The sequence below is a fragment of the Sprattus sprattus genome, assembly GCF_963457725.1.
Source record: "Sprattus sprattus genome assembly, chromosome: 4".
Lineage (NCBI taxonomy): Eukaryota > Metazoa > Chordata > Actinopteri > Clupeiformes > Clupeidae > Sprattus > Sprattus sprattus.
In genome coordinates this window covers 3,151,453-3,175,860 of record NC_137923.1, presented here as the reverse complement: position 1 = coordinate 3,175,860, position 24,408 = coordinate 3,151,453, and the positions used below count along the sequence as shown (strand labels likewise).

The window sequence follows — 24,408 nt, the reverse complement described above, 5'->3', positions numbered from 1 at the left end:
GGATCTGGATCATAGCTTATCTGCTGGACTTGCTGTCTCTTCCTCTCCTTTTTAGTTTTTCTGTTTGTTGTTTTTCTGCCTTTTCTGCCTTCCTTTTTTTTTCTCTGTGTGGGTGTCCTGTGAGAACAGGACCAGCCTGCCTTTAGCTGCATTTTAGACAGAGCTGTTCTGGTCATCATCTGCTTTAATTCACAGTTGCATGTAGTGTGTAAGTGTCATGAATGCCTTTGAGCCATGCTGCTCTGCACAAAACCACTCAGATGTTCATTGTATGTCATGTTGCTTATTTCTTTCTTTCTTTCTTTCTTTGTATAGAATACAAAGCTGTTTGTTTCTGTTCTGTTCCCTTACAGTGCATTCAGTAGGTTACCCAATACAAACAGTAGTCAGTGCATTCAGTTGGCTACACAATACAAACACTAGTCAATGCATCAAGTGTATTACTAGGCTATTTAGCTTATCTTGATTTTACAGTCTCAAGTGTGCAAATCCTTTTAGCTGCGTGCTTTAGAGCATTTGCTTCATGTTTGATAAGATAATTCTCTCCACAAAATTGAAACGGTAAGCATTTAATCTCAAATGAGTTGCTGTCTCAGCAAAATAGCGTATTGAACGGTAATGGTAGTGACAAGTTGCTAATTGTTTTCAGCACGTCGTTTGTGTTCCATTGAGTTTTACTTGCGTAAAAGCCTATGCAGTCCACGTGAGTGAGAGAACCAGACCTCTTAATGACTACTCTCTTGTTCCCTCTTGTTCCCTCTCCTTTTCACTCTCATCACGTTCCGTCATGCCGCGGTCGATCTGCCATATATCTCCTCTCACTGTGATTTTACCTATTTGTGTGTGTGGACGTGTGTGTATGTGTGTGCACGTGTGTGTGTTTGTGTGTGTGTGTGTGTATGTGTGTGTGTGTGTGTGTGTGTGTGTGTGTGCGTGTGTGTGTGTGGGTGTGTGTGTGGATGTGTGTGTGTGTGTGTGTGGGTGGGTGTGTGTGTGTGTGTGTGTGGATGTGTGTGTGTGTGTGTGTGTGTGCGTGTTCGTGTGCGTGTGCGTGTGTGTGTATGTCTTGTGTGCATGCATGTGTGTTGACCCGCGTGTGTGTGTGTGTGTGCGCGTGTGTGTGGGTGTGTGTGTGTGTGTGCTCACTCGACCCCACTGCTGCGCCCTCTTCGCAGACCCCGCCATGAACCAGTTTTGTGAACAGGTCCTGAACTTTCTGCTCTGTCCCTACTCTCCCGCCATAGCCCCGTCCTCCCCTGCTGTCGACCCCATCCCCTTGCAACGCACAGGCAGCCAGAACAACACAGGCACCTTCCCCCGGGGCGGCTATGGCAACAGCGCCGCCTCCGCGGCCGACTACGCCAACCCCTACCGCACGCTGCAGTTCTGCCCCAACACCGACTCACCCTACAGCAAGTCGGGCGCCACACTGCCCCCGGAGGCCACCCTGGTGCGCTCGCCCTCGGTGGACAGCATCCAGAAGGACCCCAGGTGGGTCTGGTTACTGTTTATAAACCGTGTGAAAGCTCAAGCGTGCATACACACACACACCCACAGGCAGGCACACTCACAAACACACACACACACAGGCTTACACACACACACACACACACACACACACACATACACACACACATTAACACACACATGGATATATAATACAGATATACAGACACACAAGTGTGAGATATATCAGACTGATGGGTTCTTCATGGGATTGGATGTTGTTCTGCTATTGCTTTTGTGTATAGAAAGGTTGGGATAACTCTAACCTTGCTACTAACAGATGATTGGAATGACTTGGGTGAGGAAAGCACTGGCCTCCAGCATGTAGCCAATGAACACCTCACTTCACATCACCCCCTAGACCACATAGAGTCTATATTGTGTGTGTGTGTGTGTGTGTGTGTGTGTGTGTGTGTGTGTGTGTGTGTGTGTGTGGGTGTCTGTTCGATGTGTGTGTGTTTTAGGTCACAAAAGCACACAAAATCTTTGGCATGATATTAACCAAAAAATCTATATTTGTTGTGCTTCATTTGAAAGCGTGCTAACTGATAATGCTCCAATAATCTTTAACAATACTGGAGTAAACATTACCATGACAACTACATTCATTTTAGACGTGTGCACGTACACAAGAATATATCAGTCTAACCAGAGCAATGGAAACTGTGTCTGTGTTCATGTTAAGTGGCATTTGTTTTACTGATTTGTCGTCATACTTTTAATTTGTCTTTCATGTTTTTGCTTTGCCTCATGTCTTTTGCATTGCAACAGTGTTGTCGTTCACTCCTCGTTGGTGGATTGACATGTGATGCATTTTCTGGCTGCTAGCAACCTCACATGCACACTGACTGTAATTACTAATTGTTTACTTGCCTGTTAAATGTTGCTTGGTTTGGTACACTTCATTTATTTTTGAATATTAAAGGGTGGGTCTCACCAAATCAACCTGATCATGCTGGCTTGGATAGTGCAAGGCCTTGTTGGAGAGACATCTTTACAGTAGTACTTCTGATATGGAGTAGTAGACGACTATAAATGCTGCAGGTTTCGTGGGATGTATGATGTTCAAATGAGAAAATGCATGATTTGTCTAATAATGCATGACAACTGCATGGACAGTAGTTCATATATTGGAAAAAAATCATTAGTCACCAAACAGCTTTACTCTGAATGAAACTGTATTCTATTTTGGACTGGTAATCATCGCCCTATCAAAAAAAATCCCTCAAGATTCATGTTATAGCTCTCCAACTTGGCGAGGTCTAAATTGCTGTGAGACACCCCTCTTTAATACAAATCCACGCCATTTTTTTCCACACGGTGCATGTGCTCAACCAAATGCAAGTATGCAACATCAAACAGTACAAGAGTACAAAGAAATGGAACAAATGATTATCCATCTTTTCTTTATGTCAAGCTCCTTTGTGCGAGACACCTACCCTCTCTTTCTCTCTGCCTGTCTCCTGATAGGTACGACCCTGAATTCCTTGTCTGGAATCAAAATCAAGCCGAGCAGAGAATGACAAAGTAATCCAACATTTATTTACACTCTCCTTCTCATTTACACAGACTGCCTCTCACCCTCACGCCTCCCACTAGCGCTAGATGCAAGCACGTAGTGACAGCCACCAGTTAGATGTAGAACTAGCTGTGAAGTGACTGAGTGTCAGTAAAATCCTCCTGAATGTTGCTGTAATTCTAGAGTAGAGGTTTAGTGGAAAAAGCTAAACAAGCCCTTATTCTCATTCTCAGTCATCTTTTTGACTTTCACCTTCCAGAAGACTCTTGGGGCATTTTTATATTCTAGTCCCCCTTTTCCAGGAGGCCCCCGCCCAGTTTTCAACGGGATGGGGCTGCAGATTGTTTATCTGGATGTTTTGGTTTTGTCTGGATTTTCCTCTTTTGAAGAAAGGTAGCAGTCAGGTTGCAGATTTTTTGCGTTCATGTTTTGAATATTAGATTCCTTAGACTATTCTTCGAAAGATATTGCATATTATATATGTGTTTTGCTGTGAACACTCATTGTAAATCAGTCTCTCCAAAGGTCAGCAAAACAATACCTCTCGAGCTCTTTTGCGGCAAAAAGCATCACGTGTCTGTCTTTCATAGTCATTGTCATTATTTTCAAACCATTTGTCATCATTGCCATTCCAGCATGGTTATTTGTTTGGTTTTATCTTGTTTTCAAATTGTGCTTTTTTAATGAAGGCTTTCTTTTCCCCCCTCAAGAACACACCATGCAATTGCATCAACAGATGACTCAATGTACAATGCATGCAATTGTTGAAAATTATGCTACAGTATGTCATTATTATCATGTATGTGAGGCAATGTGGCAAAGTGCTGTACTTACAGCATTGACAATTCATGTAGTCACCCATGGTCTGGTAGGGGTTTATTAACACATGTCGAAATGGAGGAGTCCCCTGGCCCTCTGAGTCTATTTGACCTGATCTAAAGCTCGGCTCCCACATGGGGAAGGACCTGCGGTCTGTCTCAGCTGTGGGCACAGGCCTGGGTGGTGATTGAATTGCTCAGCACATGACAGGGTGACATTTTATGACCTTTGCTCTCAGCAGACGGCTGGAGACGGCCCAAGAGAGCGCATGCGTGAGCCCCGGTCGCTCACGCTGCTTAACGTCCCACCACGCCATCACAAGGTCAGGCGGGGGTCACGTCGCGTCGCCCCCTTCAGGCTGCCTTTAAACTGGGGCTCCTATTAGATTTAAGATCCCATTAATGACCACATAATTTGCTCCCACACAGCCAGTGTGAAAGAGGTCTGACATCAAAGCACCATGACACTTGTATGGCCTCATCACATGTGTGGAGGGGCTTTTTAACAATTACAGAGGGACATTAAGCATTTTGCAGTGAACTTGCTCTGCTTACTGAAGGGATAGCTTGCAGGGCATTGTGATATCAGAAGAAGGAAGTGGAACATGAAATAAATGGGAACCTTGAAGCGAATTGCGCACCATGGTGGTGGCTCATACATCAGTGGTACGGCTCATGTCACTGTAGGAGGCTTGGGCTCTGTGCATTCATCGCTCTACCCACCCATGGTGTGTTGCTATGCAGAAATACATTACAACTGCTGTGCCCGCTATTGAATTGGGGGTAACTGGGGGACAGTGAATGTAGACAGGAAAATGGGGATGGTCTTTAAAGCATTTGGAGTTCCGTCTCCCTTGAGAGCATTAGTTCAAGTTCACATAAACAGTCATCCACCAAAGCCAAACACCAAATCTCTGGTTATGATATGGACTGACAAAACCTAGGTCCGGTGTACTGTGTCAGCCATCCATCAAAGCTTGGCTTCTCATTATTACAAAAAATACCATACCACTGCTAAACTCAGTTTGTTATTGTGTGTTTTTTGTTAGGTAAGACTGTTATACACCAGTGGTTTTGTACAACTAGTGTATTGGCTGACAATAATCTTAACTTTCATTATGAATTTATGACACAATGTGTTTGACACACCATGACATGAAAATGTTATTTTCAAACCCTCCATAGGGCTGTCAACAGTAGCATACAACTGCACTGTTCTCTCAGACATAACAGGGATCCAGTATGGTGTCTGCATGTAACTGCATATGAAATGAGGCATTACACAGCTGAGAAAGGAGATACTTTGGACGTTGCTTTAGTGAAAGAGAGAGGATGGCTGAATTTCGAAATGAGGCCACAGAAAATGACTCAGCTGTTCATATGCCTCTCACGTCTGGAAAAGCCCTTTTCGGTCTGCTTTGGTGACTCATCAAGCGAGAGCTTCTGTCTCCTGAGCAAGTCTCCTTGTTGTCTGGCTCTGCCTTTTGACTGCATTAATGTTACATTATTTACCCACACACACACACACACACACACACACACACACACACACACACACACACACACACATGCAGCAGCAGCTGACCCTAGGCCAAGGCAGTACTATATCCATGCCATATTCTTCTCAACCTGTTAGCTTCATTCTCAATAATCGCCCAGCCATGTATCCATCATGCATAATGTATGATGCCTTTTATTTGGTAGTTTTTATTTCTCTGGCTAATGCAATGGAGCTGTATGGGATCAGTGGGGCTAATCCTCTCAGCTAAAGCGCCCCTGTGGGCGTGGAGCAGAGAGGGGTGGGGAGCCGCATTGTGGTGCTAATGCCGCTGGCTAGCGGGCTAACAGATAGGTGCACCTGACTGAACCCACACAAAGAAACAAATACCCGTCAGATACAAGGGAATCGTGGCTGGAGCCAGCCAGCCGCCAAATGTTACATTACTTTCTGGTGGCTGGCTTTTCCAGCGACTCTCCCAGCCCCAGGTTATGCTTATCTTACACACAGGGAAGAGCCGACAGAGGAATTGAATGATACGGTTGGATGTGTGCCGGTGTGCCGTTTTTAGTGTGTAGAGAAGGGTAAGGTGTCAGAACAGCCATTCAGCCATTCAAAATCAATTCCTCCTGCAGATGCCCCTTCCTGACAAACGATTGTGATTGGCTTCCATGGTGTGAGGCGAAACCTTCTCACGGCCACATTTTGTACTCACCCCGGTCTCTCTGTGGGAAGAGTATTGTGGCAAATCTGTCAGTGCAGGCGTTTGGATTATTCATGTGATGTGTTCATGTGTTCAACAAAACTGTTTGTGTCTGTCTTTCTGCCTCGGAGTCTGCTAGCACAATTTCAGCTCTGTGGTGCAGAAGGGAAGCGCTCTCGCTGCTTCAATGGAGGCAGTTCATTGGTTTAATCGGCTTGTTAAAGACTTGGCTGGAGGAAGCCAGAAACGCATCCCAGAAAGCAGACCCTGGCCTGGAGCTTACAGCCCTTCAATGCAGCACTTCTGACAGTGATTCTGCCTGAGACTTGACTAAACAGTGCCTGTGTGTGTTTGCTTGCGTGTGTGTGTGTTTGCTTGTGCTTGTTGTGTGTGTGTGTGTGTGCGTGCGTTTTTGTGTGTGTGAAGACATGTCTTATTCATGGACAGGCTTTCACAGGCTGCATCCGAAGTAGAGAGCGATGAATAGAGGGAAATGGACAACACGACAAAGAGTAGGATGCTTTTTTCTTTACCATGTCTTTTTTTAAGTCATGACCCAAATAGTCCCCACAGAAAGAAGAAATATATGAAGAAGTAGGTTGCTTGTGAGTGAAATTGATACTTTCGCTCCAGAAGTAATTACTGCCTGCGCCTGTAGCTGTGGCATATGTGGCTGCTGACATCCTCTGTGCGCGCTGCTAATTAGCGTGTCCACACACTCTAATCAGTGATGTAGTCGTGTGGCACTCAGTGATGTCATCTGCGGGTTACACACGGATGGGTTTTGGAAATCTCTGATACACGAGGTGGGGGCCAAATCTGCATCATATGTAGATGATTACAGATTTACCTCACAGAAGTAGAATTACCCGCCACTGCCACAGTATAAGGCACAGGTCCCCCATGTTTTATGCCTGAGAGCTGCAATCTCTGAGTGTGGGCATTTCAGCAGACATCAGTGAGACTGTGAAGACATGAATCCAGATACTTGGCTCTTTAGCTCTGATAGATGCTCAAAGTTTGTGTTTTTATGTAAAGGATAATGTATTGTCCGGAGGTCATTATCCAAAAATGAACCCCAACGGGGCGAACAACACCCCGGCGCGCAATTACTTGCTGCCTTCAAATTACCATGAGTCTGTTACGTTTAAATGACCGAACTTCTTGCGGAATGATATGAAAGATGTGAATTAGAAGCACAAAACCCGTTGCCAATGACAGCGGTCATTATCTTTTCACAGCGGTCTGTTATCAGGAATTAATGTAGGGTAGACCGTTGGGATGGCCCATTCAAATCAACGGTACTTTTTGGAACATTCTGAAAAGCCGTATAATAATAGGATATATATGAGATTGATAATTATAGAGCTTTACCTAAAGCAGTGAGGCAGGAGGATGCGAGTATGCACCTTGACAACAGAGACAGCAGTTTTGGGCTGCTCAGTGGCATGTTACATACAGTATATGCCAGCAGTAGTCATGGATACTTACTCCTAATAAGGTACCAGAGAGGAGCCTGATGAAGGAGCACAACTGGGCATGCTCACTGCAGAGAACTGCTTGCCACTGTGTGCTGTCCCCTGGCCTCTCAAAGTGAGTTTTCAGGGGGACAACTTGCTTCATTGTTCACCTCCCAGCTCTTTTACGGCGCGAGGCCACGTTTTCTCGTGATGTCGAGGGAAAAGGGGCAAAGAAAAACAAAAGGCACTCATCTCTTAGTGCTCTTTCTTTACGGCCCACGATTCCCTCCGTCCTCATTTCTCTGACAGATCCATTTGAGCTCTGCGGCTGTCAGAGAGAAGACGTGTTACGTTAGATTTCTCTCATGGCTCCCATTCGCCCCGACAATTAGCACACCACTGGCACGCTCCAGATCACTACAGCGCTCAGAGGCCATATTCCGTCTTATTTTATCTGTCTTTTATTTTCCTCCCTTTCTCTCGTGGTTTCCTCTTCACCCCCTCCCCTCCCTCTCTCTAAACCCCCCCCAACCCCCCATCCTCCTCCTCACTACACTACTGTCTGTTTCTGTCTCCCGCTCCTTCATCGCCTGTCCTTCGTCTCATTATTTAAATGGTTTCCTCTGTCATGAAAAGACCTGACAGGCCTTCGCGGGAAACCAGCGCAACTGGTCGGCCTTCTGTGAGTGCGTGCATGCGTGTGCGCGCGGTCGTGTGTCTGTGTGTGTGTGTGCGTGTGTGTGTGTGTGTGCGTGTGTGTGTGTGTGTGTGCGTGTGTGTGTGTGTGTGCCTAGGACTGGCTATTTATCAGCTTTACTACAATCTCCTCACGGAGAGACGGGAGCCACAGTCACTACTCTAAGCTAGCAGATGCTCGAACAGTGTGCCGTCCCTGTCTGTGTGAGTTTTGTAGTCTGGTCGACCACTGGCACTTGTTTGTTTTCTCCCTGCGCATTTCAAGGCAGCCTGGTGGAGTTGTGTTTCCTCCCCTGCCTTGCTCTGCTGTCGGGAGGGGAAACTGGAGCGCTGAGCTCCCCTAACAGCCCTGGGAATGCTCCAGGCAAGGACACCAGTTGCAGTGGTATCACTGATTCAAGCTGTCAGTGCTGGTAGAATGGGTTTGTACTGCGCAAACAAATAGACTGGATAGAGATTGGGCCCAGTGTCCAAGATGGTGGAGTTGATGCAGGAGAGTGGTGGATCATAGGGGATGTTGAGGTGGCTGTTCAGTGCAGTACCTATTAAGAGCAGGGCTGTGTAGTGTGTTCTTTCTGTTCTGTTCTTTAACATATTTTCTTCATTGACACTCAGTAGAACCTTTGTTCTTCCTCGTAGTTTTAGCTAATAAAGCTGTAGCTTAACTTTAAGAACATACATACACACACATGCAATCTTACATGTGTATACTCAAATGGATGTATTCACATATATTCATTTACATATACATTATGTAGCAATACATACATGTATGTAGTAATGAAAATTAAGCTTTTGAACACACGCCATCAGTCTTGGAAACAAGCTTTCTATATTACCCTTACCTGGGAGCTTTAACACATACCATAACCTCTTTGTCTTTCCCTCTCTCTCTGCGTTGGCTCTCCAGGGAGTTTGGCTGGAGGGACCCAGAGCTGCCGGAGGTCATTCAAATGCTGCAGCACCAGTTCCCTTCAGTGCAGTCCAATGCTGCAGCCTACCTGCAGCACCTGTGTTTCGGAGACAACAAGACCAAGGCAGAGGTACCTCACTGACAAACTGACAGCACATCATCACACTAGTCAGACACATGCTCTCTCTTTCTCTCTCTCTCTCTCTCTCTCTCTCTCTCTCTCTCTCTCTCTCTCTCTCTCTCTGTCTCGGTCTCTCTCTCTCTTTCTCTCTCTCTCTCTCTCTCTCTCTCTCTCTCTCTCTCTGTCTCTGTCTCTCTCTCTCTCTCTCTCTCTCTCTCTCGCTCTCTCTTTTTCTCTCTCTGCCTTACACATCCTTGCACAGAGACACACACTCAGACACACATATACTCATGAATGCACATGTATTGTTGTAACATTTACACAGATGCCTAAACGTGTGTAATTGCCACAAGCAGAACACATTGCAAGCAAGAACTATGTTTAGTTCAGTATCCCCAATGAGGACCCAGGCAAGCGAAGAGGAAGCCACGGTAGTTTTGATTGATTCTGGCATGTTGGGCACTGCGGCACATCTGCTGGCTGTTGGCATCTCGTCCACGCTGGCATGTGCCAATGCTTAGTTCCTGCCAACTCAATTCATCTCACTTCCTCTGCTCCCCTTTGCCACCAACACAGGGCTTTTGTCTGCCGAGGCCAATGGCCAATAGCATGATTACGGGGTAGTGACAGAATTACCAAGGCCATTGTTTGAAATTACTCTTTGTGTTTGTGTGTGTTTAGACTAGTTGGCAAGACCGATTTAGATGTTGGAAATTGACAGTGTGTTCATGTTCTTGTTTATTTATATGGTGGAGGGATGGATTGTGCCTTATTTACCTCCTAACAGACCATAACAAAACATAACTGAGATATTATGAGACAAGATGTTCCAGACCATCCTGATCCTGATCCTGAATGTGATTCCTTGCGCCCATAAACTCAATCCCTGGTTTCTTGTTGCCACGCCAACCCTAGATCCGCAGGCAGGGTGGCATTCAGCTGCTGGTGGACCTGCTGGACCACCGTATGACGGATGTGCACCGCGCCGCCTGCGGAGCCCTGAGGAACCTGGTCTATGGCAAAGCCAACGACGACAACAAGATCGCCCTGAAGAACTGCGGTGGCATCCCGGCCTTGGTACGACTCCTGCGCAAGACCACCGATGTGGAGATCAGAGAGCTGCTCACAGGTGAGACACCCAAATACTGCAGTGGAGCAGATCAAACCACACAGCACTGCACACCAGACTAAGCATTTCAGCAGAGCAAGGCAGTGTTACAGAGAGCCCATTCAATGAGATAGTCTGCGATTCTGGTGAAAGGTTGTTGATTTTTGAGCTCACCCGCCAATCAAATGACACCCCTTCCTTCTGTGTTCCTGTAAAGCAACTTGTTGATTGGCGAACACCAATATATGTGAATAACGTATATGTTACAGTGCCAATATATCTTACATAATCCAGAACAGCTGAAAGGAATGTAGTTTATCCATATTTGAGTAGATTGGTCCCAATAAAATAAAATCACAACAATCTTTCAAATACAGCATCACTAGAATGGTGGTAATATAATTTCTTTGATTTGACCTAGTACATAAAACGTAGCTTTGCTCTCTATTTCAGTTCATGTATAATTGATTGACTGATGACTTATGTATGCGTTTTAAGCCTAAGATTCAAATATTATCCATTAAGGTATTAGGTCTATCCACTCATTCAACGTAGCCTACCTTTTGACCTAAACTAATGCTTAGTTTGTTGCCTGTAGCCTACTGGCTAATGTTCCTTTATTTCCAGTCTTTTAATATTTAATTAATCAAATGAGAATGCAGTCTGGCACATTCTACACAGATGGCACTGTTTTGTAAGGGTGAACCTAAAGCACGGGGCTTGTTGGTTAAATACATAGTGATATTAATAAAATCAAATAATAAAATGTTTGAAGAAGGAAAGTAACAGTTTGTTACAGCACATCTATGTCTCCAGACTAACTAGTTCAGCTGTTTATATTCTGTTATTGTGCAGTTTGCTGGTATTATCTCTACAACATTGAAACAACACTATGTTGCTGGGTAACATTTAAAGTGATGCCATAACAGTTCATATGCAAGTTGCAAATGCAAGGGGTAAAATATTGCTTGGTTGGCCTGAGAGATCGTTGCTTGGAGATTGTTGCTAGGGCTGTCAAGGTTGTCGCAGTCAGTGACTTTCTATACTGAAAGGAAATGCGTGTCATAAAATCCATAGAATTACAAAGGCTGCTTTGCTCTAGCTCTCTGCTAGCAGCCAGAGCTGAAATGCTTTGATACGATGAGCCAGCTCAGAGCTGTCCTATCCTTCAGTATAAGTGTGCGTTGCCTAGGTGCATTGTCCTTACGTGTAGGCCCACTCTTTGTGTAGGTGGTCCTTTCCTTTGTTTTTGAATGTCAGACCTGGGTTGAGTTGGATTTGTTTGCTGTGCATGACTGAGCGTGTGTGGTGCAATGGGACCAGAAGAATAACCCCAGAAGTGCCAACTCTGTCTGCCATCAAGAAGGTTCAGTCAAAAGTATAAAATATTCAAACGCTAAAAAAATCCTCCCTGTTTCTCAGGTCTGTACCACACAAAAAAAGCTTCAGAGAAAGTGTCTGATTTCCTTTGTAATATTGTTCACCGCCTTCCACATTTTGCATTGATATTGAACAAGTTCTCTTTCAAAAAAAGGTTTTTCAATACAAATATCCCTTTTTTATGTTGAAATGTCAATGGTACAGATTTCTTTTCGCCTCTTCTCACAATAGACACTGTGTCAATGCGTGCCTGCTTTACCCCTCCTCACAGTTGTAAGAGGTCATCGGGGAAGGCACTGATGATGTACCACTGATCTGATTTGTGGTGACTCCATTATGTCCTCATGTCTGTGCAGGAGTGCTGTGGAACTTGTCGTCATGCGATGCTCTGAAGATGCCCATCATCCAGGACGCCCTGGCAGTGCTGACCAACACAGTGATCATCCCCCACTCCGGCTGGGACACCTCCCCACACCAGGACGACCGCAAGCTGCACCTCCACTCCTCTCAGGTGCTCCGTAACGCCACTGGATGCCTCAGGTCAGTACACATCAGACACACACACACACACACACATGCTCATACACACACACACACATGCTCATACACACACACACACATGCTCATACACACACATACACATGCTCATACACACACACACACATGCTCATACACACACATACACATGCTCATACACACACACAGAGTCAGTTTCAGGCATGCACAACACACACTCACACTGCCCACACACACAGTATACTCAACATGCTGTTGTGTGCATTTATGTGAAGGTCTCAAGAGTTCTACTTCAGCATCTTTGAGAGAATGTGGTGCTGGTGTAGCGATAACAGGACAAATATGTCCTTTCAGCTTTACTGTGGGGGAATAGAAAGCAGCACTAGGATTATTTCCTACATTAGTATCACAAATATCAAACTAAATGAGTTACTTTGCAAAGGTTTGAGAGAAAGACAAATGGCACTAGAGGTTATTTAGCCAAAGCCTTCTACAAGACCGAAAATAGACTGATGTATCTGAAGTTCTATTCAATCTATTGTTCTGACTTGGCTCTCTGACAGTTTCTCTAAAATTCAAGATCCAATCATTTATTTTTACAGGCTTCATGCTTTTGAATGACTGTGTACCCGTTTTACCGTATGCTATGTCATTATGAAAAAAAGGCAGTTGTGCAGGCCAGAGGTTTATTGAATGAGTGGACCCAGGACTGGCTTAATCTGCATTATCCACTTTCAGCGAGTACTTAACTGTTACGTTGAGCTAATTGATTTGAATAAATAGGTTTGGTTGCATTGAATGAATGCCACTGGCTTTGGTCTATTATGCAATAAGCCACTTGATGAGGGGATATGAAGTGAAGTCACCCTTGTCTGCCAGTTCAGCATGGGGAATAATCTGTCTTCCCTTGGTGAGGTTCCATTATTGGATTCTATAGTTCTGGAAAGTTGTCAAAGGCCGCATGATTATGGACTTGGCACAGAGAGACTCCTACAATGCTGATATGAGAACAGCGCCCCCCCCCATACCGGCACAAAAAGCTGTCGAGGAAGAATAATGGGATCCGGTCCTAATACATTTGCCTGCATGTGCAATTTTTTTTTCCTTTCCCTTTTGTCTCTTTTTTTTGGGGATTATACATTTTTAGGTGCACTCCCCTTCGCTGGTAAATGTGCTGATGCACCATGCCATACATCGCCCCTTAATGCAGGAGGCATGCACACGCTCACCTCACCTGATGGACAGTGATGTGTGCAGCTCCTGCAGTACTGTGCAGTGTTGACATGTGCACATGTTATGTCATGTATGATAGGTTGCAACCTCGCTATGATGAAGTCATGGAGGTGGTGGTATGTTGCTTTGTGACGATCACAAGCGTTTGACTAAGAGTGCGCCTGTGATTGATACTGAAAGGCTACCCTGCAGGCTGCAGCTCCTGGTGAGTGAGACTACAGATCACCCGTTGGGTCCTCTTGCCTAGAGGACAGGCTGAGGTTCCTCTGCTTGTTTTAATCCCAGAGGAGTGTTTTCTGCTCCGGTTCTGCAGTTGTGCGGCGATAAAACGGGTGCCGGGGAGCAAAACCGCTGAGTCATAATGACTGAGGGGTGGCTGGGCTAAGCTCCTCGCGCTCAGCGCCGCAATTAATCCACCTCGCAGGTCGCCAGGGGAACAGAAAGTCTGATTGAATATTTGATGGTTGGATGACAGTTCTGCACCACCTGCAGCACAGGGGGGGGGGGGGGGGGGGGTCGTGCAGGGAAAGGGGGACTCAGACCCCCGATCAGAGGAGGGAGTTCGACACCACCACCTTTGATTCCTCACAGTGGAGGTGTCAGGGAGGAGGGATGGGGAGATCAGGCCCCCCTGAACTGAACCAGCTCAGGCGCCACATGGTCCCAGTGGGTCCCAGCAGGCTCTGGGAATATTCACCGGCAGCAAGCACTCCTGCCCCTGCCCCTGCTCCTGCTCCTGCTCCTGCTCCTGCTCCTGCTCCTGCTCCTGCTCCTGCTCCTGCTCCTGCTCCTGCCCCTGCTCCTACCCATGCCCCTGTTCCTTTCACCTCATGCATGTTGTAATGGTTTTCATTGAATGTCAATGGGAGGTGGCACAGGCAAGGTTATCCATATAGCACTAGATAATGAATGTGATATTGTGCTAGAGACAGTAACAGGCTAGATGGGGCTTTAATTAGAGCACCTCAGGGAGTGTTTACGAGGTGAACAGCACAGAGTGCAGAGCAGTCACAGTGGGACACTCAGCTCTTCACACCTCTTGGTGACAAGGACGTTTTTAGCATCGTATGCTGCTCAGTTGGGGCTGATCTTAGCAACTACATGCTGGCATCTCGTGGTGTCTTAAGCTGTTTCAGTAGTCATCAGGAAGAAAGGGAAACTCCACTGGAAAAGTGCACGTTTCCTGGGGAGTTATATAGATATATAGATATATATTATTTATAGAAACCACAGATTGTGGCAGGTGCTGTCATTAAAAGTCATAGTGTGTTGCAGAACAATTCAAATTCAACTCATCTCTGTTCCACCAAATGACATATTTATTAGTTTTTTTGATGAAACAAAACCCTTCATGGCCTTGGATGTAGCTCCTCACCTCTACCTCATTTAGTAATCACAGATTTATGAATATGCAAATAGCTCCCGCCTCTATCTATTTGCCTTCGGCCTGACTACATTACCCAACAGCTAATAATGTGCTGCTAATATTAGATACACTTCGGTCCCGATTGCCATCGCTGACTTAGCTAGACTGACATGATAAACATCCAGCATCCGGCATTAGGGATTTTTTTTTTTAATATCATAGAAAAAGTCTCTGAAAAAAGCCATCTAGTTCATCATAAGTCATATTGTACTATACTGTATGTATACGTATACTGACGTTATCCTCCCTCCTGAGTGGCAAGTTGTCAGGATGGGTTCCCTTGGTTTGTGACCTATATAACCCAGGCTGTCAGTGATACACTGCAGTTCCAAGGTGGAAATACAAAGCCATGGCGTTGACTGCTCATTTAGCTCATAATATGTTGTATTTCATATACAAAACACCATTTGGACATTGGAAACTTTATTTTCACAAGAGGGGGTCTTTAATGGCCTTGGAATAATGTGGCTGTTGTCACAAGCACTCATAATGTTACCTGCAACAGAGCATTATTATAATAATCATGAAAAGAAAAACTTTAGTAAGTGTCTGGTAGTTGTGTTGTGTTCTTTGGAGTGAAGTGTGCCTGCGTTGTGCTTTCAGGAACGTGAGCTCCGCTGGGGAGGAGGCACGCAGGAGGATGCGTGAGTGCGAGGGCCTGACCGACGCCCTGCTCTACGTCATCCAGACCGCCCTCGGCAGCAGCGAGATTGACAGCAAGGTTGGAGCTCATCCCTTTTGGTCATCCTACATCACATTAAACACACACACACACACACACACACCAGTCTTGACTTATTGGCTTTATCTAACAAGCTTGGATGTACATGAAAAGTTTCTCTGGTTGCGGTCACATACATATACACACGCAGTACAGTACACCCCAGGATTCTTACAGTGAGCTGTTTTGATTGATTTCCAAGGGTCTTTCTGTTTGGCCCGTAATGCATTGTGAGAAGCAGTTAGGAAAAGACTGTCAGAGTTGAATCCCCTTGAAACTGTTTACAAGATCAAAGCCGCCCTCTTTGTTTTGCTCTGCCTCGCTGCTCATCACAATGGAATTAGCTCTCCACCACTCACTGGACTCACTGGACTCTGTCCAGAGGGCCAATCTAACAAGAGGCCATTTAGAACACAGATTCTGTAATATATTAAAAAAAAAACAGGATAAATGGCCTCCTGGAATTTGGATGCAATTTATTTTTGCCTATTTTTTTGCCTATTTTCGTGATGAGAAAAGTTTCTGAGCGATTCTGAGAGTTGGGAGAATGAATGGCTTCTCAAGGAAAAGTAGTCTTTTTCTTAATTAGACCAAAGTGTGGTGGTGCATGGAAATGTCTACAACTCTTTCTCATTCTCTCTCTTCCTTCCCCTTCCTCCCATCTCTCTCTCTCTCGCTCTCCCTCTCTCTCTCTCTCTTTCTCTCTCTCTCTCTCTCTCTCTCTCTCTCTCCCTCCCTCTCTCTCGCTCTCCCTCTCTCTCTCTCCCCCCCTTGCCTGGGCAGACCATAGAGAACTGTGTGTGCATCCTGAGGAACCTGTCCTACAGGTTGGCGGTGGAGACGTCTCAGGGCCAGCAGATGGGCTCCGAGGAGCTGGACGGGGTGCTCTGCGGGGAGGCCAGCGGCAAAGACGGCGAGAGCTCTGGCTGCTGGGGGAAGAAGAAGAAGAAAAAGAAGGCTCACGATCAGGTTAGCAAGGGAATTTGGTCTTCTTCTTCTCCTCCTCCTACTCTGTCTGACATATTTTTATTTGTATCTCTCTCTCTCTCTCTCTCTTTTTGGATTTGTGTGCAGCTGTCTGCAATTAGCAGCTCTGTGAATGGCCTGTGTGTGGATGGGGGGCTGATGGCTGTTCCCAGCTCATGGATAATTAGCTACTTGCTGATTTCATTAGGTTTTCTTTGAAAAGGGGGGATGCCATGTTTGTTCCACACTTGTATTGGTTTTAATGAGGTAAAAAGGTTTGAATTATGTGGCATTATGGCACATAACTAATGAAAATGTGCTCTTTGCAGCTCCCTCTTTAAAGATGCAAATGCACATCTGGTCAGGCAGAGGCTGAAAGGGTTTGCTGGATTGCAGCTCCTTTAAAACTGAACACCACAGTACTGTGGGGCAAAATACGTACACTCCAGTCAGTGCAGATATGCATAATTGTGTGCACCTCTGGGAGATGCATTGGTCTTGTGCTCTCTTTGTTAATATCTGCCCTACATATTCATTAGGCAGCTGATGTCTTAAGTTCAGAGTCTGACTCAAAGCACCTCTCCTCTGCTCCTCTCCTCTCCCTCTTCTCCCTCCCCTCCCCTCCCCTCCCCTCTCCTCTGCTCCACTCCTCTGCTTCTTTCCGCTCTTCTCCCTCCCCTCCCCTCTCCTCTCCTCTCCTCTCCTCTCCTCTCCTCTCCTCTCCTCTCCTCTCTTCTCCTCTCCTCTCCTCTCCTCTCCTCTCCTCTCCTCTCCTCTCCTCTCCTCTCCTCACCTTCCTCTCCTCTCCTCTCCTCTCCTCTCCTCTCCACTCCTCTCCTCTCCTCTCCTCTCCTCTCCTCTCCTCTCCTCTCCTCACCTTCCTCTCCTTACCTCTCCTCTCCTCTCCTCTCCTCTCCTCTCCTCTCCTCTCCTCTCCTCTCCTCTCCTCACCTTCCTCTACTCTCCTCTCCTCTCCTCTCCTCTCCTCTCCTCTCCTCTCCTCTCCTCTCCTCACCTTCCTCTCCTTACCTCTCCTCTCCTCTCCTCTCCTCTCCTCTCCTCTCCTCTCTTCTTCTCTCCTCTCCTCTCCTCTCCTCTCCTCTCCTCTCCTCTCCTCTCCTCTCCTCTCCTCACCTTCCTCTCCTTACCTCTCCTCTCCTCTCCTGTCCTCTCCTCTCTTCTTCTCTCCTCTCCTCTCCTCTCCTCTCCTCTCCTCTCCTCTCCTCTCCTCTCCTCTCCTCTCCTCTCCTCTCCTCTCCTCTCCTCTTCTCTCCTCTCCTCTCCTCACCTTCCTCTACTCTCCTCTCCTCTCCTCTCCTCTCCTCTCCTCTCCTCTCCTCTCCTCTCCTCTCCTCTCCTCTCCTCTCCTCTTCTCTCCTCTCCTCTCCTCACCTTCCTCTCCTCTCCTCTCCTCTCCTCTCCTCTCCTCTCCTCTCCACTCCTCTCCTCTCCTCTCCTCTCCTCTCCTCTCTCTCTCTTCTCCTCACCTTCCTCTCCTCTCCTCTCCTCTCCTCTCCTCTCCTCTCCTCTCCTCTCCTCTTCTCTCCTCTCCTCTCCTCTCCTCTCCTCTCCTCTCCTCACCTCTCCTCTCCTCTCCTCTCCTCTCCTCTCCTCTCCTCTCCACTCCTCTCCTCTCCTCTTCTCTCCTCTCCTCTCCTCTCCTCTCCTCTCCTCTCCTCTCCTCTCCTCTCCTCTCCTCTCCTCTTCTCCTCTCTCTGCTTCTCTCACTGCCTGCAGTGGGATGGCGTTGGGCCCTTCCCCGACTCCAGCGACCCGCCCAAAGGGCTGCAGATGCTGTGGCACCCTTCCATCGTGAAACCCTACCTCACGCTCCTGTCCGAGTGTTCCAACCCCGACACTCTAGAGGGCGCCGCCGGGGCTCTACAGAACCTGGCAGCTGGCAGCTGGAAGGTAGGCCCCGCCCCAAAACCAGTGAGTAACCCCAACCAGACCGACGGACCAAAACATACGGTTTTGAATGGCTGCCACATGTTTCAAGCCACCACTACCTGATTTGGCAGGTTTAGAAGCATTTTTTAATCATACACGTTTTTTTTAATGCAGAAATGATTTAACAATTTAAAGACTATTTTATGTACAATGGGCTGCAACTGTCACGGAACATGCTGCAACTGACAGCAATACTGGAGTACAGTAATTATTGGTTGAAAATTTCCACAATCACAGTTCAAGAATATGTATGGGAAAATGGGTTGACTCCCTCTCCCTCTCTTTCTCTCTATCTCTCTCCCTCTCTCCGCCCCTATCCCAGTGGTCTGTGTACATCCGGGCAGCCGTGCGTAAGGAGAAGGGCCTGCCCATCCTGGTGGAGCTGCTGAGGATAGATAATGACCGCGTGGTGTGCGCCGTGGCCACTGCCCTGAGAAACATGGCCCTGGACGTGAGGAACAAGGAGCTCATCGGTAGGTTTGCCTCCTGCTCGCCCCGTGCCTCCCCACCGTCCCTGCTGCCACTACTTGTCAGAGGTGTTGGTGCAACCCACTGGGTCTGACATGTTTGACAGAAGCACTCTCTCGTTCTTTCCCTTTCTCTCTTTTTTTTTCTCTTTCTTTTAAGGTTACAGTGAAAATAACTCAGGGAAAATCTATATTCGTTGGGTAGGAAAAGACTTAAATGTTATGCCCTCAGTGAACCGTATCCTAAGTGTTCCTGAGTATTAATCTGCTGGACCAGTTTATATTTCTAGTTGGCCCTTCGTTGTCTCAAGAAAATGATGGTGTGTTTCAGGAAAAAAGTCTCAACAATAAATACATATCATCTAGTTTCACTGCATATCTCCAATGGACATCAGAATCAGCTTTTTTTTTTGGACATGAAATTAGCGGCACTCCACTGGATCAGTTTCACCATGCATTTGCCGATGTGCAGAGCTAAATCCATACACATATAAACCTACTGTTTGAGCTGGAGACTCAGTCACAAAAAATGTGTGTGCTTTGTGAACATATCTGGGGGCCTGACATTTCTGCTCAGGCAGCAGCTGCAGCCGCCTTTGGCCCTGCGCTACCAAGTGCAGCATCTCTGAAAAGGCCCAGCATGCCCACAGTGGATAGCACGCTCTGGTCGCACAAATGTCAGCACAGAAATAGGAATCCGAAGCCTTAATAATTGATGAAGGATGCATGCATGAGCATTTCGGCCCATTGAATTACTCACGCTATTCTTTTCCTTTTTTCTTTCTGGTCTGTCTTGACAACCACTGGGCTCTCCAACAGTCCAGCCGTCACTTCCTTTGTCAGCACTGTAGTGAGACTCACTCAGGAAGGGACACTGTTGTTGTATATTGTATATGGGTGTGTTTGTGTGTGTTCTCTGTTTGTACTTGCACTGAACTGAAAGGCACATGGCTGCTGCTGCTGCCTCTGTGTTTTGAGTTCTAGGGAGGCCCCTCAGGCTTGTGGTTCCTCATTATTCGCTTTATGAGCCTAGCGGTCCTCTGCATTTATCTGCTTTTAAAAGGAATGAAGGCGCTGAATTTTCAAATTTTTCACAGGTTTTCTTGCCTCATTCTTTCTGATCGAATGTTGGCATGAAGGCTTTTACTTAAGTGCTGATATTTATGGGTTGATCGTTATGCCAGTTACATTTAGAGGTGTGTTTACAGACTCAGTATAGTAACGTGACTCCTCTTCAAAATCTTTTGCTTTCCCAACCCCCCTCCTGCGTGTCTGTAGGTAAGTACGCCATGAGGGACCTGGTCCACCGTCTCCCGGGAGGCAACAACAACAACAGCAGCGGCGGAGCCCCCGCCCCACCAGGGAAGACCATGTCAGACGACACCATCACGGCCATCTGCTGTGCCCTCCACGAGGTCATCACCAAGAACATGGAGAACACCAAGGCCTTACGGGACGCCGGAGGCATCGAGAAGCTCATCGGCATCGCCCGCAGCAAAGGGGACAAGTAGGTGTTCCTGGTAGATCAGCGCCCCCCCCCCCCCCCCCTCTCAGAAGTTGTCAGGGCCCCTCATGGTTGTGCAAGGAACTCACCTCCATTCTTCCATTTACGTTCTTCTGTTCTCATCGCAGAAGAACTCTCTGCAGTTGTGCTTTTGTTTACGGAACAAATGAAAACAGCTTCCCTGCTAATGAATCCCCTGAGGCTGAGGAAGAATTATAGATTGGGGGGAATGCTACACATGCCTTAGGCAGGTGCAGTGGTCTCAGAATTGTAATCTAGTTTTTTTTGATGGAGTGGAGGTGGGGGCGCAGGAGTTGTGCTGAATTGATTTAACAGCAGCTACCTGCATTTAAGTTCATGGATGCTCTTTTATTAGTTGATTAATTGAGATATTTCCCATTACACCGGGGAAGAGATAAAACATTGCAGTAGGTTGCGATTATAATAACCTTAATTTCCTACGTACCCATCCGATATTGATCAGTGAAACATGTCTCAGTGAGAATTCCAGACTGAATCCTGGTTGAATGGATAAATGAGTTAAAGCCAGTAAGACGTGGCGGAGTTTGAGATTAATGTCTGGATTTATATTGCTAAGAATGGTTTCCTTGGAGTTATTCTATTATAATTGAGATTATTAGATTGCAGTCTGACATAATCAAAATGATTTCATGACTTCAACTCGTCCTGTGTCTCTCCAACAGACATTCTCCTAAGGTGGTGAAAGCAGCCTCACAGGTCCTTAACAGTATGTGGCAATACAGGGACTTACGGAGCCTCTACAAAAAGGTATCCAGCAATGTTCTGCAAATGTTGTATTTTTCTGGAGGTATTATGCTAATAAAACACATTTTGGTAGACCATTCTAGAGATTACATAGATGACAAAATGATCACATCAATAAAAAGGTTGCACTATGTAGCATAGTAAATATGTCATACTGCAAGTTCCTTGTGAGTTGACCAGAAGATTTTTTTACAGGACGGATATTCTCAGTATCACTTTGTAGGATCTTCCTCCACGATAGAGAGGGACAGACAAAGACCTTACTCCTCCTCTCGGACTCCCTCCATCTCTCCTGTGAGGACGTCCCCCAACAATCGATCTGGTCAGTCCCATTTCCCGTTGTCATTTCCACAGTGCTGCTTCCATTTGAAGTGACAATTTGAGAACGAGAGACTGGACAGACTAGGTGAGGCCTGAGATTGAGAAATCCAGCTTGTCAGCATGCTGATAGGTCAGCGGTTTTCGGAACCTCATTTCCACGGCTCCTCTGGTGGCCTCTGTCACCAGTCCAGAAAAAGCCCAGTTTCAGCGATTCATTCACAGTGAATGACTCTGCCACCATCAGGCTGGCCGGCACCCTTCAGTGGAGGGATTTAGCCGTGATTGAGCTGTCACAAGGACACAGGAGGTCGACTTTCTTTTTTCTCAGAGGCAAAAAGTGCCCTCAAGAGTTCCTCAAGAAGTTAGAAGTCACTCGAGGAGACAAAACACCTCCATTAAAATGTCATACCATCACGTTGATAAAGGACCCGCTTGCAAGCACCATGCTGCTTCCATCCCGAGCTTCATAAGAGAGACCTTGTCACACCCAATTAGCTCTAATGCGCTCACAAGTTGGATGCACTCGCTAAAGAGGCCCTGCCTTTAATAACAAGTTGTGTTACGGTGACATTACTTTGATTAAACCCTGCCTCTAATAAGACACCTGTTTGGCATGTCCTTTGGTGCCTGTGTTGTAATTAAAATAGTCTCTCGCTTAATGTTCTAGTCTAGTGTCATCCCTAGCATCAGGCAATTAAATGTGCATTCACACACACATGCATACACCCCCACACACAGATCACACACTACTAATCCCGCACTGTGTTCAACAGGGCAGACGAGCTGTTCAATTGATCGCCCAGCTCTGTAAAATCAGGTGTTAGTGTCTCTTCACTGGACAGAGACTGATACTGTGCCCTGGTGCAGTGCCCTGGTGATCACAATTACAACATTTCTTTCTCCATGTTGAAATCACATCATTACCACCACATAAAAAGACCACTGAGCCAGCCAGGTCCTTAACAGACCATAGAGCTCAATTCTATTTGTGCTGTAGAACTCCCATTCAAACGCAGAGCTGCTGCCTGGGATAACGAGTGGGCTAACCAACAGACAGACCAATGCTAGTAGGTCTAACTGTCCTCCACTGGAGTTAGCTGGCTTAGTTAAGACTCAGATCTCAGACTCAGATTTTGGCGAAGCACTGGGCAAGAAGAGGTTTTTTTTTTCGTCTTGTTTTTCGCTGTGGTAATTACAGCTCAGTAGCATTTCTAATTTGCTCGACGACCAAAAGAGCAATATTGATTTGTTTTTATTATAAAGGGACTTTAATTGTGTCTGGACGGACTAAATAGTTGTCCTTTTAAATACTCCTCGGAAAGGAAAAGCAGGCCAGGTGAAAAGAGTGTGGAGTGAGCTCAAAGAATAATGGTTAAAGCTCACTGAGTAGCTGGGAGAGACTCAAGAATGAAGGGGAGAAAATAAAAGAAGCTGAATAACGGGGGGAAAGAGGGAGGAATGCAGAGCTCTGAGGGTCTGTAATGACTGCTGTTGACGTCTGCTTGTTGTGCAGCGAGCGCTCCCGCCTCCCCCCGAGAGATGATGAGCCTCAAGGAGAGGAAGGCAGACTACGAGTCAACGGGGACCATCTCCGGTTACCACGGCAACAAGGGAGAGCACACCTCCAGGAAAGATGCCATGGCAGGTAAGGGGAAGAAACCTTGCTGCTCCTGAATTGAATGTGAATCTAAAGGACTCTGCAGTAAAGCGCTCAGTAAATACTCAGGCTACTAAAACCATGTAACTACATCTATACTCAGATGCTTTGCATGACGTAGGACCACAGCAATGATATGTCTGTAGCCTATAAAACTGAATGAATTGGGTACCTTGTGAGTATAATGAACCGTATTGATATGATGTACGCACTTCCCCTCCCAACAATACAGCTCAGATGTCCAGTGGAACCTCAACACTATACCGTGGAGCGTATCTATCTCTGGAGAAGACCTCAACTCAACCAGGTGAGATGTAGAGCCGGCTTGTGTTGTTTTTAAGGGGGGAAAAGACAGTAATCAGTAAATAAAATAGCAGTTAAAGCTGTAAAACTAAAGCAAGTTGCTGCTCCTTGTAGGTGTCAGTGCAGGCCAACCCACCGGAGGCCTACCCTCCGTTCCAGACCCCCGCCCGGGGCCAACTACGAGGAGAGCTTCTACGAGGACCAGGTCCACCAGCGCCCCCGCCCAGTGTGGACGGCACCATGACCCTGGGGGGACTCAAATCCACAGGCAACTATGTGGACTGGACTTCTACTCGGCGTCCCGCCCCTACAGCGAACTCAACTACGAGACGAGTCACTACCCAGCCTCACCAGACTCCTGGGTGTAGAGGCGGGGCTGCCGCAGGGGTTGAGGGGGGGTGGGTAAAGGGAAGAGGGGCGTAAGGGGGTTTGGGGCGGAGGGCGGACGAGCGGAAGGGGGAATCGGGGCACGGTGACATGAAGCCTCCGCATGTGCATGAACACCACAAGAGACATTCATTGCAGCAGAGTCAGATTGGCCAAGCCTGCTCCACCTGGAGCTCCTCCATGTCACCATTCAGGCAGAGTCAGTTTGGCCCAAGCCTGCTCCACCTGGAGCTCCTCCATGTCACCATTCAGGCAGAGTCAGTTTGGCCCAAGCCTGCTCCACCTGGAGCTCCTCCATGTCACCATTCAGGCAGAGTCAGTTTGGCCCAAGCCTGCTCCACCTGGAGCTCCTCCATGTCACCATTCAGGCAGAGTCAGTTTGGCCCAAGCCTGCTCCACCTGGAGCTCCTCCATGTCACCATTCAGGCAGAGTCAGTTTGGCCCAAGCC

General features: G+C 46.8%; 1 protein-coding gene across 1 annotated transcript in view; it reads left to right on the top strand.

Annotated features, from left to right (window-relative positions):
- ctnnd2b (catenin (cadherin-associated protein), delta 2b) overlaps positions 1-23,940 on the top strand; it is a gene marked incomplete at both ends in the record, with an annotated part of 47,987 nt that extends 24,047 nt beyond the window's left edge. The window contains 19 exon segments of the mRNA XM_080837319.1: positions 1,176-1,491; positions 2,977-3,033; positions 9,111-9,243; positions 10,150-10,363; positions 12,079-12,262; positions 15,501-15,618; positions 16,402-16,587; positions 18,322-18,516; positions 18,857-19,007; positions 20,280-20,508; positions 21,210-21,294; positions 21,487-21,613; positions 23,126-23,257; positions 23,502-23,562; positions 23,564-23,576; positions 23,687-23,734; positions 23,736-23,784; positions 23,787-23,854; positions 23,857-23,940. Of these exon segments, the coding sequence (XP_080693445.1) occupies positions 1,176-1,491; positions 2,977-3,033; positions 9,111-9,243; positions 10,150-10,363; positions 12,079-12,262; positions 15,501-15,618; positions 16,402-16,587; positions 18,322-18,516; positions 18,857-19,007; positions 20,280-20,508; positions 21,210-21,294; positions 21,487-21,613; positions 23,126-23,257; positions 23,502-23,562; positions 23,564-23,576; positions 23,687-23,734; positions 23,736-23,784; positions 23,787-23,854; positions 23,857-23,940 (2,450 nt within the window).
- Between the last annotated feature and the right edge of the window lie 468 nt (positions 23,941-24,408).